Source organism: Mastomys coucha, unplaced genomic scaffold (assembly GCF_008632895.1).
Source record: "Mastomys coucha isolate ucsf_1 unplaced genomic scaffold, UCSF_Mcou_1 pScaffold15, whole genome shotgun sequence".
Lineage (NCBI taxonomy): Eukaryota > Metazoa > Chordata > Mammalia > Rodentia > Muridae > Mastomys > Mastomys coucha.
The window spans coordinates 141,388,036-141,404,848 of record NW_022196897.1 but is presented as its reverse complement, the minus strand read 5'-3'; the positions used below and the strand labels follow the sequence as shown (position 1 = coordinate 141,404,848).

The following is a 16,813-nucleotide window of genomic DNA, read 5'->3' as shown; positions in this document are numbered from 1 at the left end:
TCATGTTAAAAAAAAAAAGGGCCTTGGCATTGTCAAGAGTCATGGGAGCATATATATGGCCATTTGCTCCTGGAGATATGCCCGGCACATTCCCACACTCTCCCTTGAAATAATTTCCTGTTTTATATTTGTTTCCTTATTTCCCATTGATCCTAACAATCCTTTCTAAACAAGATTGCAGGTAACAATCATGTGAGCTCCATGAAAACAAAGACCAGATTTCTTTTATCATATACTCACTGTACTATCTGAAACCCATCTATAAATATTTATAAATATCAAAAGGTTAAAAACCTGCTGCTAGACTCTAGTGAGTATTTATGGATTGAGGTCCACTAAATCTAGATGTCATATTTAAGATTCCCTAATAGACATTAAGTTGTTAGGTTGTTTGGGGGACTGCTTCAATTATTTAGCCATCAAGAACAGCTGACACTAAAGTTAGTAATGAGAGGCCTGTATGACTGAATAATTTCCATAAATATATCTCAACTACTGAGATATATTTATGTATAGCTCAGTGTGTATATATATATATATATATATATAATATGTATGTGTGTATGTATAAAATAAATAGCAAACAATTTAGTTAAGTATCTAGGTTACATTTTGTTGTTTGGTAAGACTGAAAAGATAGTCTATTTTTTTTTATTTCACATATATTGATATTTTATCTGTATGTATGTCTATGTCTGTATGAGGGTTTTGAATCCCCTAGATTTGGAGTTGCAGACAGCTGTGATCTGCCATGTGGGTGCTGGGAATTGAATTCAGGACCTCTGAAAGTACAGCTGAGCCATCTCTCCAGCCCCTAAAGATAGACTTTAAAGACCACGAGAGTCACGACTGAACTGAAGGACTAGTCTAGACTGAAGGAAACTAAAAAAGACAAGCAGCATACATTACATATAATTCCATTGCTGAGCCCTCTTGCTAAAAGGACATTACTGGAACAATTTCAACGAAGCAGCAATAGAATCAAAGGATTAAATGGCAAGTGATATATGGATATTGATCTCCTTGTTTTGAGAGTCATATTACAGTTATACACGAGAAAGTTCTTATTTATATTACCCTCAAGTTGTTCAGGGAAAGGTTATTTTCATTGTTTTTGCAACTTTTCTGTAATTGTGATGATTTTCTAATTGTCATAGTATGTTTATTCATCTTCAGCTTCAGCTAATCCTTGTGGCAGTTCTTCTGGTTTTGTCTGGTTTTGTTGATGATATTAGAGACTGAACCTCGGGCCCACATGAAAGCACACTAGCACTGGGCTATAGCCCTAATCTTCTTACTTGCTTTTTACCAGGCTGGACTTTAACTTTATTCTACAGTACAAGCAGGTCTTGAACTCTCAATTCTACTGGCTAATTCTCTTTACTAGTTGATATTGCAGGCCTGTTCCACCAGACCTAGCTCCCTTGTAATCTTTTGAGATGGACAAGATTTGCTATCCCCATTTGAAAGATGAGAAAACTAAACCTCAAGAAGGATATCATTACTTGTTTAAGATTCCAAAGAAACTAAGGCCTCTACCTACAAATCCTCACGCTAGACTTCTTACCTTTTTAAACATACTCATAATCAAAAGAATGTTTATTTTTTCAAAATATTAATCTGATCTGTTGTACCCATACATGAACCCTTCAATGACTTTCTAACACTTGTCACAACTATAACTTTACATATTTGAGTATGTAACAAAAGGTTCTGGTCTTTTTCCCAGAACTTATCCATCTAGAATAATGGAAAATTCCATTTCCTTTTTTTTCCAGTTGATAAGACAAATGAAGAAAAACTTAAAAGATATGTCTTTTTGTTGTTATTGTTTTAAAGATTTATTTATTTTATGACTATGAGTACATTATCTCTCTCATCAGACACACCAGAAGAGGGCATTGGATCCCATTACATATGGTTGTGAGCCCCCATGCAATTAATTGCTGGGAATTGAACTCAGGACCTCTGGAAAAACAGTCAGTGCTCTTCACCACTAAGCCATCTCTCCAGCCCTTGATTTTTATTGAAACACAGTTGCTCTGTGTAGCCCAGCCTCATACTCCTGTTTCAGCCTCCTGAATGCTGGGATTATATACATTGATACCATGCTTGGCTCCTTGGAGATACTCTTTTTTAATATATATTTTTTACATTTACTTATTTATATGTGTATGCACGACATAGGATATGTGTGGAAGTCAAAGGACAAGTTGAGGGTGTCAATTCTTTCATGTGGGTTCTGGGGGTCAAACTCAGGTAATCAGACTTAGTGGCAAGCACCACTACCTGATGAGCCATACTGCTGGCCCTCCTTGGAGATAGGTTTTACTTTATTCTCTTATATATAAGGCCCATCTGTTCATCTATTGACTTTGCTTTCATAATATACAAAAATCTGCCCATTTAACAAATCTGGTTTTCAAATTTTAATTTGGAAATAAATATGTTTGACTAACATGGCTATTTTCTCTTTTATCTATCACAGTCTAATGTTGCTAATTTGAACAAGTCAATATCATAGTAAAGAAAACTATAGTTGGCTAGTAAAACTATCTGAGATTAGTCTCCATTTTATCTTCAGAAAGCATTTCCCCTCTCTAGCTAACCTTAGATGTGCTAATCTATAAAGAAAGTTGACCTATGTAGAGTCTAACAGGCACATAGAGTTCTAAAAATAATATAATTCCATAAACATTTATTATGTGCCAAGCTAAAGTAAAAGGCCAAGTTCTTCCATGTGTTGGTTCTGTTTTAGCTAACTAGAACACACTCAAAAGAGTGTGATTTTCCTTGTGGGTTACTTCAGTGCATAAATATGTCCTAATATAAGAAATTAACTACAAATGTGATATGATCATAATATTGCATTCATCTAAATGATACTATTTAAGCCAAGAAGAAAGCAATAAGAAAAGAAAACTTGCCAGATATGATGAGTCATGCCTGTAATCTCAATATCTGAGAGGCTGAGGCAGGTAGAACAGTTACTTAGTGTGTACAAAGCTGTAGGTTTAATTGCCATGATTTTGAAACTAACCCAGGTTACATAATGAGTTCCACAATGGCCTGGCTAAAATAGCAAAGATCCTAGAGCTGGAGATATAGGTTAGTGGAAGAATGCTCACCTTAGCAGCATAAGGCCCTAGATTCAAATCGTAGAACTATCAGATAAAGTCACTAAAATTTTTTATTTTTTAAAGCATTAATAAAAAAATTAAGCAGAAAAAGGTAGGTCCTAACAGAGAAGGCTTGGTGGGAATGGGGAGAAAGAGGGTCTTAGAATATATATGTTTAAAAGTTTGGGAAATTCTGAGTATACGATAAAGGCAAATGGTACAAGGAAAAGATGGTAGGCAATTGCTGACTTCAGAAAAAAACAAACTCTGCACATGAAAGGAAATGCAAAGGCTGAGATGTAGCTCCATTGGTAGAATGCTTGCCTACCATGGACAAGTCCCCAGCATAAACTGGGCATGGTGGTACAGGTCTCTAATCCTGGTACACAGTAGAGCAGTAGAGGAAAGTAGAGGGAAAGGGATCAGAATTTCTCAGTCATCCTCAGCTACACAGTTATTGAGGCTAGCCTGAGATATGCAAGACCCTATCTCGGTGGGGGGTGGGAGGAGAAAAAAGAGGAAATGCCATCTTAATATACTTACTACACTGCTCTGATAAAGACTCTGATAATTTTAAAATTATGTTTAGTGAAAGAAAGAAGTTAGGGAAGTATTTGAGATTTAAACTCTCATCCATGATAACAAGAAGCCAATCTCTTGTTTAAAGACAATTAAAGGGGAGCCAGGAATGTAGCTCAGTGGTGGAGCTGTTCCTTAGCATGTGCAAAAGTTTACTCCCCAATACCACAAAAAGTAGCAGCCATAGAGAAACAGGAGGAAGAGAAGGAAGAGGAAGTGGTGTAAGTATATTCACAAACATGGGCCCAACAAAGGGAAACAACTATGTATCTAGCATATTTGCACTTTATTTTTTTATTAAAACAAATACAATCCATTTGTGGTTTACTTTATTTTAAACATAAAAGAATTGAAAATCAATTGCCCACTGATACTTTCTCCCATTTTTCTACTCCTGTATTCATAACATCTAATATAAGGTTAAGTATCCATTATCTTTTCATAATTTATTAATTGTGTGTGAGTGTGTATGTGTGCGCGCATTGCACATGTGCACATATATAAGTGCAGGTACCTGTGGCATCTACAAGAGGGCATCAGATTCCCTGGACCTGGAGTTATAGGCATTTTAAACTATTCTATGTGGGTTCTAGGAACTGGCCTTGGGTCCTTTGCAAGAGCAGTATGCCCTCTTAACACTGAGCCATCAGTCCAGCCCTGGTACCCAGTATCTTTAAAAATTATTGTTGAACAAGTGATTGTGTTAAAGCAAGGTAAGGGTGTCTTACCACAGAACTAATTGCACTGGAAATCAATTTGCAGATTACTAATGAAGTGCTCCCCAAATTAGTGTTCCATTGAACACTACTACTTCTTAGAGACAGTGTTAACATAAACTGGGGTTCCACAAAGGCAAGTTTGAAGGGGTAGGCATATGAGGGGAGGAATTAGGGGGAAGAGTTGGAATTGAATACGACCAAATATATTGTAGGAAATGTTCAAAGAACTAATAAAACGCCAGGTGGTGGTGGTGCACGCCTTTAATCCCAGCACTTGAGAAGCAGGGGCAGCCTGGTCTACAGAGTGAGTTCCAGGACAGCCAGGGCTACACAGAGAAACCATGTCTCCGGAAAACAAACAAACAAACAAACCAAGAAATAAACAAAAAAAGAACTAATAAAACATATATATTTAAAAAAGAAATCTTGCCAGGCATAGTGGTTTTTGTAGTTATTGTGGGCATCAAATACACTATTTCTTAAACTACTAAACAGTATCTAACATTTAACTCAATAAAAGTAGTGATAACAGTGATAGAGTTGGTAAAAACCATAATTCTCGATTTTTGTCCCAAAGCAAGAACAACAAAAAAAAAAGCAACCTAGTCCTGCTCTCTCCTATATACCCATTCTCCTCATCCCCAACCATAAACCAAGAATAGGAGGGCCTCTTGATTTTTGTTGACCGTCACCCAGTAGTAATGCAATTTAACTTCCTTTATTTATTTTTCCTTACTGAATTATCAAGTTAATGATCCATTGTTCACTCTTTCTGGTTTCTGTAATCATCAAGTAAACCTATGGAATCTGAAGTACTTTGTGACAGCCCAGTGTGGATGGCATGCAACTGTAATTCCGTCAGTTAGGAGGCTGAGGCAGGGTTAGGGTTGTTACAAGTTCAAAACTAGGTTTCATTACCTAGCAGATACCAGACCAGTCAGGATTTTACAGTAAGACTCTATCTCAAGATATGTGGAGTTGCAGGTATGGTGTAATAAGATAGCAGCAGGTAAAAGACATCTGTCCATAAGCCTGATGATCTGAGTTCAATCCCTACAACCCACAGTGTGAATGACAGAACCAACTCCTGAAGGTGTTCTCAGGAGTACCGTCACACTCACATGCCACCCACATGCAATTAATTTTAATAATATTTTTTAAAAATTTAATGATAAAGCACACTGTGAATTATAAAATGCTATATAAATTCAAGATTGTTCTCTGACATAGAATATAAATATTTTTACCAGTAAAAAGCAACTTTGTCGCCAAGTTTTTTCTCATGGACATTTCGATCTAGCACATTGTAGCAGATGTTTGTAGTTGCTCCTTTCATCCACTCAGTGAATATTTTCCCTTTAGTCACATCAAAGTTGTATTGGAGGAATGGGCCAGGGCATGGGGTTTTCCAGTAAAATTCCTTGGCAATGTTTCCCCAGAACTCTGCAACAAAGAGAGATGTCCATATATCACTAAGTATCAAATATATTTATCATCAGATGGATCACTAGTATATGCACAGGACCAAGTTATAATCACCCTGTCCTATGACTCATTATCTGTCTATCCTAGTCATCTATTACTCTCGCTCCTACAGGCTATTCCCAAATGTTGATCCAAATTGTTCCTTGTATACTCAAAACTAACTATCCAGAGTGGTGTCAAGAGTGGTGCCACATGCCTATTATGATCCAAGCACCTGGGAGGTAGAGGCAGAATTATTAGGAGTTTAAGATCAGTCTTTACACAGGGAGTTCAAAGTCAGCATGTGCTATGAGACTGTCTCTAGTACACACACACACACACACACACACACACACACATACATATACACACACACACATTCAAAAGTATCTATTCAGATTTTACTACCTATTTAAATCATACCTGTGCAGTACCTGGCACAATGACTAGTATCCAATAGGCAATCAATAAAAAATATATTCTTTACCCTGAAAGTCTTCCACAATCATCTCTTCTCTTAGTTTGTTCATTATCTCTTAGCTATTGTTTATTGAGCATTGCTTCCTACAACTACTTACACAAGTATGATTTTGCAGGTTACTAAGACTTGAATTTCCTTGAGAAGACATTCTCATTAATTTCCAAAAGATAGGTACATATTTTACTCTGGAACCAAATGAAAATGGTATGAGAGGAAACCAAGTGAGGTTTGGAACTATTTTATGATGGGGAAACTATTTGAATCTGAAACACTGAAAATAATGAAAATATCAGCAAGAATTAATTCATAATTTGGCATACTGGGACTAGAGAATATAAACAAAAGCTAAATCACATGGTATGCCATCTTTCAATCTATTAAGGAAATAAAAATTAAATAAACATAAGGTGGTACTGTATGTATACCTATAAAACAAGATTTTTAAAAAATTTAACTCTATGCTTGGCTACATAAGGTCTGTTTAGGGAATCAGACGCTTTTATACATCAACAACACTGTAAGAAATGTCTACCAAAGAGAAGCTATAAAACCTTTTAGAATCTTTATTTGCTAACTTAATTTTATAAATATATATATATATATATTCCAAGAAAATAACCCCAAAGAGGAAAGAAGGCATTACTAAAAAGGTTTCTATAGAAACACTACAATAATGAAACTAGAAAAGGGTACAATGATGTAAACCTGTAATCCTACTACTTGGAAGGTAGAGCCAGAGAATCAGGAGTTCAAAGCCAGCCTTAGCTGAAATTTGAGGCCAGTCTGGACTACATGAAACACTGACTATAAAGAATTCATAAATAATAAAACTAGGGCTGGAGAAATAGTTCAGTTTGTAAAGTGATTACCACACAAGCAGGAGAATTTGGCATAGTGGCACTCATTTGTCATTCTAGTGCTTTCAGTGCAGAGACAGGTAGATCTCTGGGGCTTGCTGAGCCACCAAAGCTGTCCTCTAGTCAACACACACACATACACACACCTTAAAAACAAACTCCAAAGTCCAACAATTAAAAAGTGGTAAAAACTAGAAATTATGTATGTACATTATATATATGTATATATATAAATATAACAAAATACTGAGTAACCATTTCTTTGCTTTTTGCTTTTTTTGGTTTTTCGAGACAGGGTTTCTCTGAGTAGCCCTGGCTGTCCTGGAACTCACTCTGTAGACCAGGCTGGCCTCGAACTCAGAAATCCGCCTGCCTCTGCCCTCCCAAGTGCCGGGATTAAAGGCATGCACCACCACCGCCCGGCCAGAGTGACCATTTTTTAAAGAAGCCAGTCAGGACTATGTGCCAAGACCCTCACACATGCACACATGCACAGAACATTTTTTACAATGACATACGAAAGCAGTGTTCCCAGAACATCAGCCTAATGGTGTTAGATAAGTCTGCTGGAACAACTGAAGGTGTTAAGACTAGGGAGGAGGGGACAAATTAGGAGACTGCTTCCTGCTTTCTTGACTTAAAATGTCTATGAAAATGAAGAAAGGGTCAGTCTGAGAGATATTTTGAAGTAGTATTTGACAGAATTTAGTGGAACACAAATTGTGGAGTCAGAGAATAGCATAATAGTCAGGGTATAGGTTCTCTAGTCAAGGTGATATTGGTTTAAATCCTAACTTCATGAAAGCCTTGCTTTATGTCCTTGTGTGCATTAGTCTTTCTAAGCTTCAGTTTCCTTCTCTGTAAAATGTAGGGTGTACCCACAGCAAATCAAACTGAAATACTGCTTAGTAAACAATAATTCATAAGGTATAAAAGACAGATGAGAAGATGATGATAGAAGAAACTATATACTTATAGTTTAGTATAATGCCATCGACACTACCAGAAAACAGAAAATGAGGGCAAGAAAGAAAAGGATAAATTAGGGGAAAAAAGCAGATTTATAAACCTCTCTCACAGACTTGTTTTGCTCAGTATAACATCATCAAAGTGTGTGAAATATAAATAAATGGTCTACAGTTCTGAGAAACTTGGGAACAAAATATAAGTGAAAAACAAGGTGTGAGGCTATATACATAGAATAGGAACTACTGTGTAGTACTAGCTTACCCCAGAGAATAGATGGAAGTCATGATAGAAAAAAATACACAGAAAGAGAAGGGAAAAGACATCCAAGGACTCAAAGTTGGACACTACTTGTAGAAATGAACAACTTCACACTTGATTCAGTATTATTTTGCATTGCTTAGTATCTGCTTCACCCACATCGTTGTTAAACAAATCGTTACTTACTTAATGGCTGCTGGGTATCAAATATTGGATAATGGACCCTTTATTACCTACTTTAGACTTTTTAATCTATGAATCTATCTTAGAGATGAATAAATTCAATATAGGTTTTTAAGACTGCCTAAGACTGCAAGCAAAGCTATTTATGCATTTTTCGGAGCATGATTTGTGGCTTGTGTTTACCTTACTACCAAATATGCTGCCTCTCAACCAGGATGTGGTGGTGGGGTTTTATTGCTATTTGTTTTCTGTTTTTGACAGGGTCTTACTATGGAGCCTTGGCTGTTCTGGAACTACCTATGCAGACCAGGCTGGCCTTGAACTTACAAACTTGCACCTGCCTCTCCATCGCTTGGGATTAGAGGCTTATGTACCAGGCCTGGCCAGGATGTGGTTTTGCACTCTAAACTGTCCTGACACTTAAGAACCTGTCAAGGCATAGAATTATCTCTCAGAATATGACTTACTAGAATTTAGGTCCAAATTTTTTTTTAAAGCAAATAAATAAATAAATATAAAAATAAAAAGGTTTGGTGGTAAACCTCACTCAGTCTTGTTTTGTTTACTATAACATCCAAACAACCCAAAACTCGGCATATTGGCAACTTGTACACTTGTGTACTGGGATCGCTGTTACTTTACACAGAGGCAGGGCTGGCTCCTAGATGGGAAACAGACTTGCACTGACCTCCGAGCAAAATGAGGTGCGCGCGTTCGTTAAAGGTCTGAGGGAGGCGATTGTTGACTAGGAGGCAAAGGTGATTCTCTTCTGGGCTCTCCTTCCCTCAAGGTTCACCCTTGCTCCTCGGAGCCCTTCCTTTCACCTCAAGGGCTCTCTTTCTCGCGGAACTTTCTCCTCGCCGAACCCCCGCTTCTTCTCACGGAGCCCGCATCTATCTCCTCGTGAAAACTCGCATCTCACGAAACCGCCAAGCGGCCAGAGGGTCCCCCAACTTCTAGCAAGTCTCGCCTCACAGACCCCTCCTCCTTCTCTCGGAACGCCATCTCTTTCGAATCCCGTTTCCATCTCCCCCGGGGACCCTCCATCTCCTCCCTTCCTCACGGAGCTCGGTCAATCCCCCTAGGACTCCCGCTCCTCTGCTCACTGGCGCCTCCGAGAGTCGCCCGGGCCCAGCCTCACCCCGCGGCTCCTCCACAGAACGCCGGTGCAGCTCGCGGTAGCGCTGCAGAGAGGGGACGTGTGCCGAGCGTGTGACCTCCGGCGGCGGGGACCACCCCCGCACCCGGCCCTCGGCGCCGGTCTCCTCGCGAGCCCGGCTCCCGCTGCCGCTCTTGCGCCGCTCCTCGGGAAGCCCCATCGCGTCAAGTTCTGAGCACCGTGGCCGCCGTTGCGGTCGCCGCGGGTGCCGGGGCGGGGAAAACAGGTCGACCCGAGAGGCGGGGCCTCAGGCGAGGGCGGAGCCTGGGGCTAGAGGCCGTGCTCTAGGCATCCAATAGTGGGTAGGTCCATGCGTGAAGGGGCGGGGTCAGCAAAAACCGCTGAAGCAAAGCGGGGGGCGAGGGTGGAGCTGACTCGCCGGAAGGGGTGGAGCCGTAGTGAAAGCTGAAGGTATGGTCAGGGAATAACAGGAGAGGGGTGGAGCCTTGGAATGCCGGGGGAGGGGCGGGGCCAGAGGTGACAGGCGAGGGGGCGGGCCCGTGGAGTGATGGGGTGTAGCCCGGCTGGAGGTGACACGAGAGGAGGCAGGGCTGTGGAGTGACCAAGTTAGGGTCTTGGACTGACAGATAGGGGTTGGGTCACGGCGCCGCGCAGCTTGAGACGTGAAGGGCTGGCCAATAAGAGGCATTGTGTCATCCGTTGTGCACTTACGGTGGTCTGATTGCGCGATCCTGTCACTCCAGGGTTGGATAGCCAGGTGCAGTACAGTTCCTTCTGGGTGATACTCCTCCAAGTGTCCCACCGAGCAGCACCCCAATTCCGTTCCTATGGAAAAATTCCTCTGCGACCTTGAGGGCACAGCTCCCGGATATGATCCTTCCTGCCAACTCGTTCTGATTCTCTCTCACCTCTTAGGATATGTCATTCTTTTTGCCTCCATAAATCTCCATCCTGATCTAAAGTACAAGACTCTTAAGTGAAGACGAGGAGGATCCTTCAGATCTTGGCCCCAAACGCACAAGTTCTCCTTGCACTAAAGGTAAATTCAGGAAAGGAAGGGAAATTTCAAAGTCGGGGAGCAAATAATGATCAAGTTAGGGTCAGGTCTGAGTTCTTGTGTTGTCTGTTTTTGCTAACACAAACAGAAGCCACATCTTGTAAAATACAAGGTCTATGCAATATAAAATAATACAAGTATAAAGAGGAAAAATTTACATTTTTTAATTCACCTAAGTACACTCCTAACTGACACAAACTGACTTTACTTATCTCTGACTTCCCTCTATCTTCTTCACCCAAAAGGAAGCCGAGTAGGACACTCCATTTCCTTCCTACAGTTATCACCAAGGACTACCTCATCTAACAATTCAGACTGTCAAGACAAGGATCTTTAAATATTCAGCTACAAGAGTGAATCCGAGGTCTGAAGCAGGCAGCTCCTGCTGTTTAATGTCTACTGAGGGCTTGTGACCCATCTACCCACCTGCTACACTGATCTTTGTCCAACTGACCATATGCTTAACCCACCCTAAACTGAAAAACTCATGCCCAGATAGAGCTTACCCAATCCTGGGGGAGGGGGTGGTTAAGGCTCACTAAGCACATACAGACCTTGTAGACTAAACAAGGGTCTCAGAGAGGGGACAGATACTTTGTTAACCCCTCTGAACAAATACACACTTCATTGAAATTGCACGAACTACATTAAGGAGGCAGAGCTTTTCCTGGAGGTCTCAGACCCTACGGAAAAGCCCTGCTAATAGGATGCACATGGCATTACTGAGCTACAAAACAGGTTTTCCTCTAGAGGATAAAGACCTCACTAAGGATATCTGAACCCCGATGAGATGGTTCAGTCCTCACTGAGGAGCCTCAACATACACTGAAGGAGTGGACAACACTCAGATGACACAGATCTCCTTTAGTGGGGACAAAACTCTCATTGGAATAGAAGAAATCACAGAAACCTTGATCCCTATAGACCACTAATAAGAACCTCTCTGTGGGGAAGAAGGCATAAATATATTTGCCTATTGATCTGAAGACCTCCATCCCTCAGTCTCATTTCCACTGCTCAGCTCTGACCCGCTATCCTTCCTAAACTCTTCTCCTGCAACTGTTCCCCATCTACTGCTGCTCCCTGCTGTCCACAAGTAGCACTGCAGCTCCGTGGTCCATGGTAAATATTAAAACAATTCAAGTCACACTGAGCCTGGAGCCAGGGATTGAGAAAGAAAGGAATATTGTGTATCCATAGCTTCACCAACCCCATCTCCATGTTTGTGGACTGAATAGTAGAAGTTTAGACTCATAACTTTCATACTTGGAGCTAGGAGAGGCAGTTCCAGAGATGGTCTTGGCAAGTACAGAAACCTCTCCCCCTTTTCTTTCTTTGTGTCTTTCTTCTTCTTCTTCTTCTTCTTCTTCTTCTTCTTCTTCTTCTTCTTCTTCTTCTTCTTCTTCTTCTTCTTCTTCTTCTTTCTTCTTCTTCTTCTTCTTCTTCTTCTTCTTCTTCTTCTTCTTCTTCTTCTTCTCCTTCTCCTTCTCCTTCTCCTTCTCCTTCTCCTTCTTCTCCTCCTTCTTCCTCTTCCTCTTCCTCCTCCTCCTCCTCCTCTCCCTCCCCCTCCTCCTCTTCCTCTCCCTCCCCTCCTCCTCTTCCTCTCCTTTTTTCTTCTTCTGATGCTGGGTGTCAAGCCCTCACACAGGCAAGCACTCTACCAAGGAGTTCCTCCCTAAGGCCTGTTCTTAGCCATTTATCCTTCCCACCTCACCATCCTGCTCTACCGCACCGTTGTTACTTCTTTTACTTTAGCTCCAGAACCACATCAAGCACTCTTTAAAATCCCGAAGAATATTAAGGTTCCAAAGACCATGTTCTGGCCTACTGAATCACGTTTCCTGGAGTGGAATCTGAGGGTTTGCTTCTAAAGATGCTAAAGTTGGGGGTGGGCTTTGAGGAAGGGCCAATCTCCTATGCTGATACATCAGGGCGCTTCCAGAAGGAGTTAGGGTTTAAAAGAGAAGTCTGAGCAATGGGGCGGGGGCAGGGTTGGGGGGACAGAAAGGGATGTGAGATTGAAAGAGAGGTTCAAGAGAGGTCTGAGGGTGAAAAAGCAGTCGGGATGAAATAGGGACTGGTGATTGGAAAGGAATCTTGGGGTGCAATGAAGCCAGAGTCATAAGTCAAAAAGAACTCTGGGGGTGTGAAGCGTAGTCTGAGAGGGGTCGGAGGAGCAGTTTGAGATCAGAGGAGGGGAATCTTGGCGACCACAGAGAGATTTGGGGTCCAAGACGTGAATGGTCAGAAGATCTGAAGTCAAGGAGAAATTTGCGCTCCAAAGTCAGTCTGTGGTCCTAGAGGCATATGGAATCTAAGCTGGATTCAGACTGGAAGGAGGAAGGGCCAGGGATTGTCTGAGGATCCCAGAGTAGCGCCGTCTTCCTGGCAACCTTCCGCTGTCCTCTGGGCTCCCGTCCTCCTGCACCTGCCTGCAGGCTGCAAGCAGTAGACTTTAAGCAGGCGGGGGCGAGTCAGACTAGGACACTGCTGAGGGTGGGGGCGCCCCCTCCCGGCTGTCCAGGAGCTCAGACCCCGCCCTCCGCCCTCGCACCCCCCTCTTCACTGCCACTTCCGGCAGGCGCTGCGCTGCTGGGGGTTAGGGCGAGGATGGCGGCAGAGAACGAGGCTAGCCAGGAGAGCGCCCTAGGCGCCTACTCACCAGTCGACTACATGAGCATCACCAGCTTCCCGAGGCTGCCCGAGGACGAGCCAGCGCCTGCGGCCCCACTGAGGGGCCGTAAGGATGAGGACGCCTTCCTGGGAGACCCGGATACTGGTGAGGCCCTCTGGCCCCATCCCTGCCCCGCCTTGGGGGGCGAGGGTGGGGGCTGATGTCCCAGTCCTCCTCCTCCTGTTCTGAGCATCCATTTCCATTCTCCCATCTCCTTCATTCAACCTCTGCATCCTGGACCTCTCCCCTTCTTCCTCAGCCCTGTTAAACTGTCTGGTGGGAAAAGGGGTATTTTTGCCTTAGAGGCGTAGGATGCGACACGGGAGGGGATGCAAGGACTGCAGCAGGAGGGATTATGATTACCTTTTAGGAAGAACCTACTGAGAAAGAAGGGATGCTGGAGGGGAGAGCCTAAAGAACTGCTGTGATCAACCTAGTAAAGGCTTTTCTGTAGCCACAGAGGACAGGATAGAAGAAGCCAAGTAGGAGACTGCAGCAAGCAGGATTGAGTCTAGATCTTAAGGAGAACTTCACCACAGCCAGGGATTAGGGGAAGCAGAGTGTCCAGAGAAGAGCTGAGAATCTATCTCTTCATGTCCAGAGAGGGGTAAAGAAAATATGATTCCTCTCCGTCTGGGAATTCTGGGTATCCAGAGACAAGGGGATGGACTGCATGACCTCTCAAAGTCCTTGGGGACTACGGTGCCTTTGCTGTTCTATGGACTATCCTACCCCTTCCAGAGATGGGGATCTGGCCCGGATGTTAGTCAGGTCGGTAGGAGTTTCTGGTCATTCTTAAGAGCTGTATTCTCAACCCTCTGCTGAAACGGAAGGAGACGGAGTTTGGGAAGGAAGCCGGGCTTGAGAGAGAGCTGGGGACAGAGGGATGTGTTGGTATTCCTTCCCCATTGCTATCTCTCCTGTCCATGTGGTCCAGCTCTATGTTCCCCACCGTTCTTCATCCTGCATCCCTCTGCCCTCTTTCCCTCAACGTCACTTCCTGGCATTAGAGCATTCTTCTGCTTCCCTCCCTGACTTCCTCCTGGTGGTGCCTGCACTTGAGCTTTATCCCTTTTCTATACTGGAGGATGCTGCTCCAACTCTTTCTAGCCTGGCTCTTCCAGTGTCACTCCCGGCCTGGAAATCCTCCCCCCCTGCTTTCTGACCAGGAGAACCCACCAGCCTGACTGGATCTCACTTTACCTGTGATGGGATTAAGAATGGGGTGTGGGGACTTTTGGGTCCTCAAGTGTCAGAGCTGCCTGTCAAAAAACTAATCTTCTTGGGGTTGGGGATGGGGTAGCCTTGGCGGTAGAAGAGAGGATGTGGGAAAGAATGTCCTGGTGGAACCAGCCTCCTGGTCATCTATTAACACCAGCCACCTGGTCAATCTGGGTTTTCTAATCAGAGATCAAGAGCAGTGCAGTCCTGACTCACTCTAGTGTAGTAGGTGTGCCTACCCTGTACTGGACCTTCCTTTTCTCCCCCGCCTCTACAAAGGATATCCATCTGTCCTAAATAACAGAGTGGAACCTTTGATCTGTCGTCTTCTGGCCCCTTGTTAAAGTCATTGCTACATGCCTATGAGGCCTCTAAGGGATTGTGGCTTTTTTTTAAATCCACTATTCTTTCTCCAGCATTCAGCAAAGTGTTGGGTACTCAGTAAATGATTGAATGAATAGATGAAAGAGAGAAGCTGCCAAGATGAAGTACTGTAGGGAGTGGAGTTCCCAAACCTCAGGAATGTCTTGGATGAGTTCAGTGTAGGCTGCATGCTGATGTGGGTGGGAATTCAACAGAGAGGGGCTCGGGGTAGAACTCAGCAGTACAACTCTTGCCTAGAAATTCAGCATAGAGGCTGGTTACCCAAGCTCCCAGGAACTCCTTTACCACAAGGTGTTCACCAAGTTCTCAGGACTCACTTTGGAGGGTCTTGCCACCATAACCGTCTGAGCATTTTGGTGCCGTACCACCTAGGCCTGTTTCCAAGTCCCAAGACTCTTTGGGTCCAGCTAGACTGACCAGCGTGTAGGCTGACATGACCTTCTCTATTCTCAGCCTAGTAGTGCCACCTAGTGGCACTGCCCTGTCTTCTTCGCCAGGACCTTGGTTGGGTCTGGGTAGCCTTTAGCCCAGCGGAATTCTCCAAAATCAAGTGCACCCCACAGCAGGCCCTGGAGAAAAGAGAGCTAGTCAGTGACCGCTTCAAAGTTAGGAAATGCTTCCTTTCGTCGACATGAGAGCCATAATAACCCTCCTCTCCCAGGCATTAGCCTCCAGATACCCAACCGTCACCATCCATGCCGAAGTCAGCATGTCTTCCCCACACGCTTCCTTCTTGTCCCAGCACCATTCTCAGTGAGGAGCACCGCCCTTCGGAGTCCAAAGCAGATGCTCAGAAGCCGACTCTGAGTCTTTCCCTCTGTTCTCACTTTTAAAATGTGACCTGGTTTTCTATATCCTCCCTCCTAAGAACCCCCTAAATTCCATCTGACTACCATGTCATCACCTGTCACACCCATGTGACTCTTAAGTCACTCAGATGTGCTTCCTGCGGTTGCCCTCACCTCAAGTTCACACACCACTCTGCTCTTCCGGTCATGTCACCCCAAGTTCAGAAATCTCCCCTTTAAGGCAGTTCAAATCCAGCCTAGGATGTGTTATAACCTGTTTTTTAAAAACATGGAAGAGAAAGAAAATTAAGTACTTTGATCGGCTACCTTGAGACAGCAATGCCTTGTGTCTCACTAACTCAGGATAATCAAAACTAAACCCACCTTTCTCTGAAAGCATACTGGGGTTTTGTTTGTTTCGAGACTGAGATCTCATTCTGTAGCTCAGGCTGGCCTGGAATTCACTATATAGCCAAGGCTGGCCTGGAATTTACTATATAGCCAAGGCTGGCCTGGAACTCACTATTGCAACATACACTGGCTTCAACCATGTTGCAGCCTGGATGCTTCAGCCTTCTAAGTGCTGGGATTGCAAGTTCCATCCACAAGCCTGTCTCTAATAAACTTTTTTCTACTAGCCCCAAACCAATCTTTCCTCAGTATATTACTCTTGCTCTTATCAATGGAATTATTGCCCTACTATGCATGCAGAGCATGTTATGTATTCTAGAACCTCCCAGTACCCATTTTTGATAGTTTTTCCTCAGTTTATAATTTTTATAAATAAATGAGCAACTTGATATGTTGAATAAAATAATCTTAGATCTAGTTGTGGTGGGGCCATTTAAAGCAAGTACCTGGAAATAGCAACTAAAATTAGCTAGTAGGGTTGTAATTTCTTTTTCTTTTCTTTTCTTTTTCTTTCTTTTTTTTTTTTTTG

At 43.0% G+C, this 16,813-nt stretch overlaps 2 protein-coding genes across 8 annotated transcripts in view; one reads left to right on the top strand and one right to left on the bottom strand.

The window, feature by feature from the left end:
• Acss2 (acyl-CoA synthetase short chain family member 2) overlaps nt 1-10,361 on the bottom strand; it is a 35,885-nt gene extending 25,524 nt beyond the window's left edge. The window contains exons 1-3 of one of the 5 annotated variants that reach the window (XM_031372420.1): nt 9,318-9,719; nt 6,460-6,547; nt 5,665-5,860 (exon numbers count right to left, since the gene is read on the bottom strand). In XM_031372420.1, coding sequence (XP_031228280.1) covers nt 5,665-5,753 — 89 coding nt within the window. In that variant the 5' untranslated portion in view covers nt 5,754-5,860; nt 6,460-6,547; nt 9,318-9,719. Of the gene's footprint in view, nt 1-5,664; nt 5,861-6,459; nt 6,560-9,317; nt 9,720-9,770 lie in introns of those variants that run through there. The other 4 variants (XM_031372418.1, XM_031372419.1, XM_031372421.1 and 1 more) reach the window with 4 other exon arrangements.
• Nucleotides 9,866-16,813, top strand: part of Ggt7 (gamma-glutamyltransferase 7) — a 31,379-nt gene continuing 24,431 nt past the window's right edge. Inside the window, exons 1-3 of one of the 3 annotated variants that reach the window (XM_031372424.1) lie at nt 9,866-10,090; nt 10,665-10,788; nt 13,388-13,585. In XM_031372424.1, the coding sequence (XP_031228284.1) occupies nt 13,417-13,585 (169 nt within the window). In that variant the 5' untranslated portion in view covers nt 9,866-10,090; nt 10,665-10,788; nt 13,388-13,416. Of the gene's footprint in view, nt 10,091-10,664; nt 10,789-13,387; nt 13,586-16,813 lie in introns of those variants that run through there. The other 2 variants (XM_031372423.1, XM_031372427.1) reach the window with 2 other exon arrangements.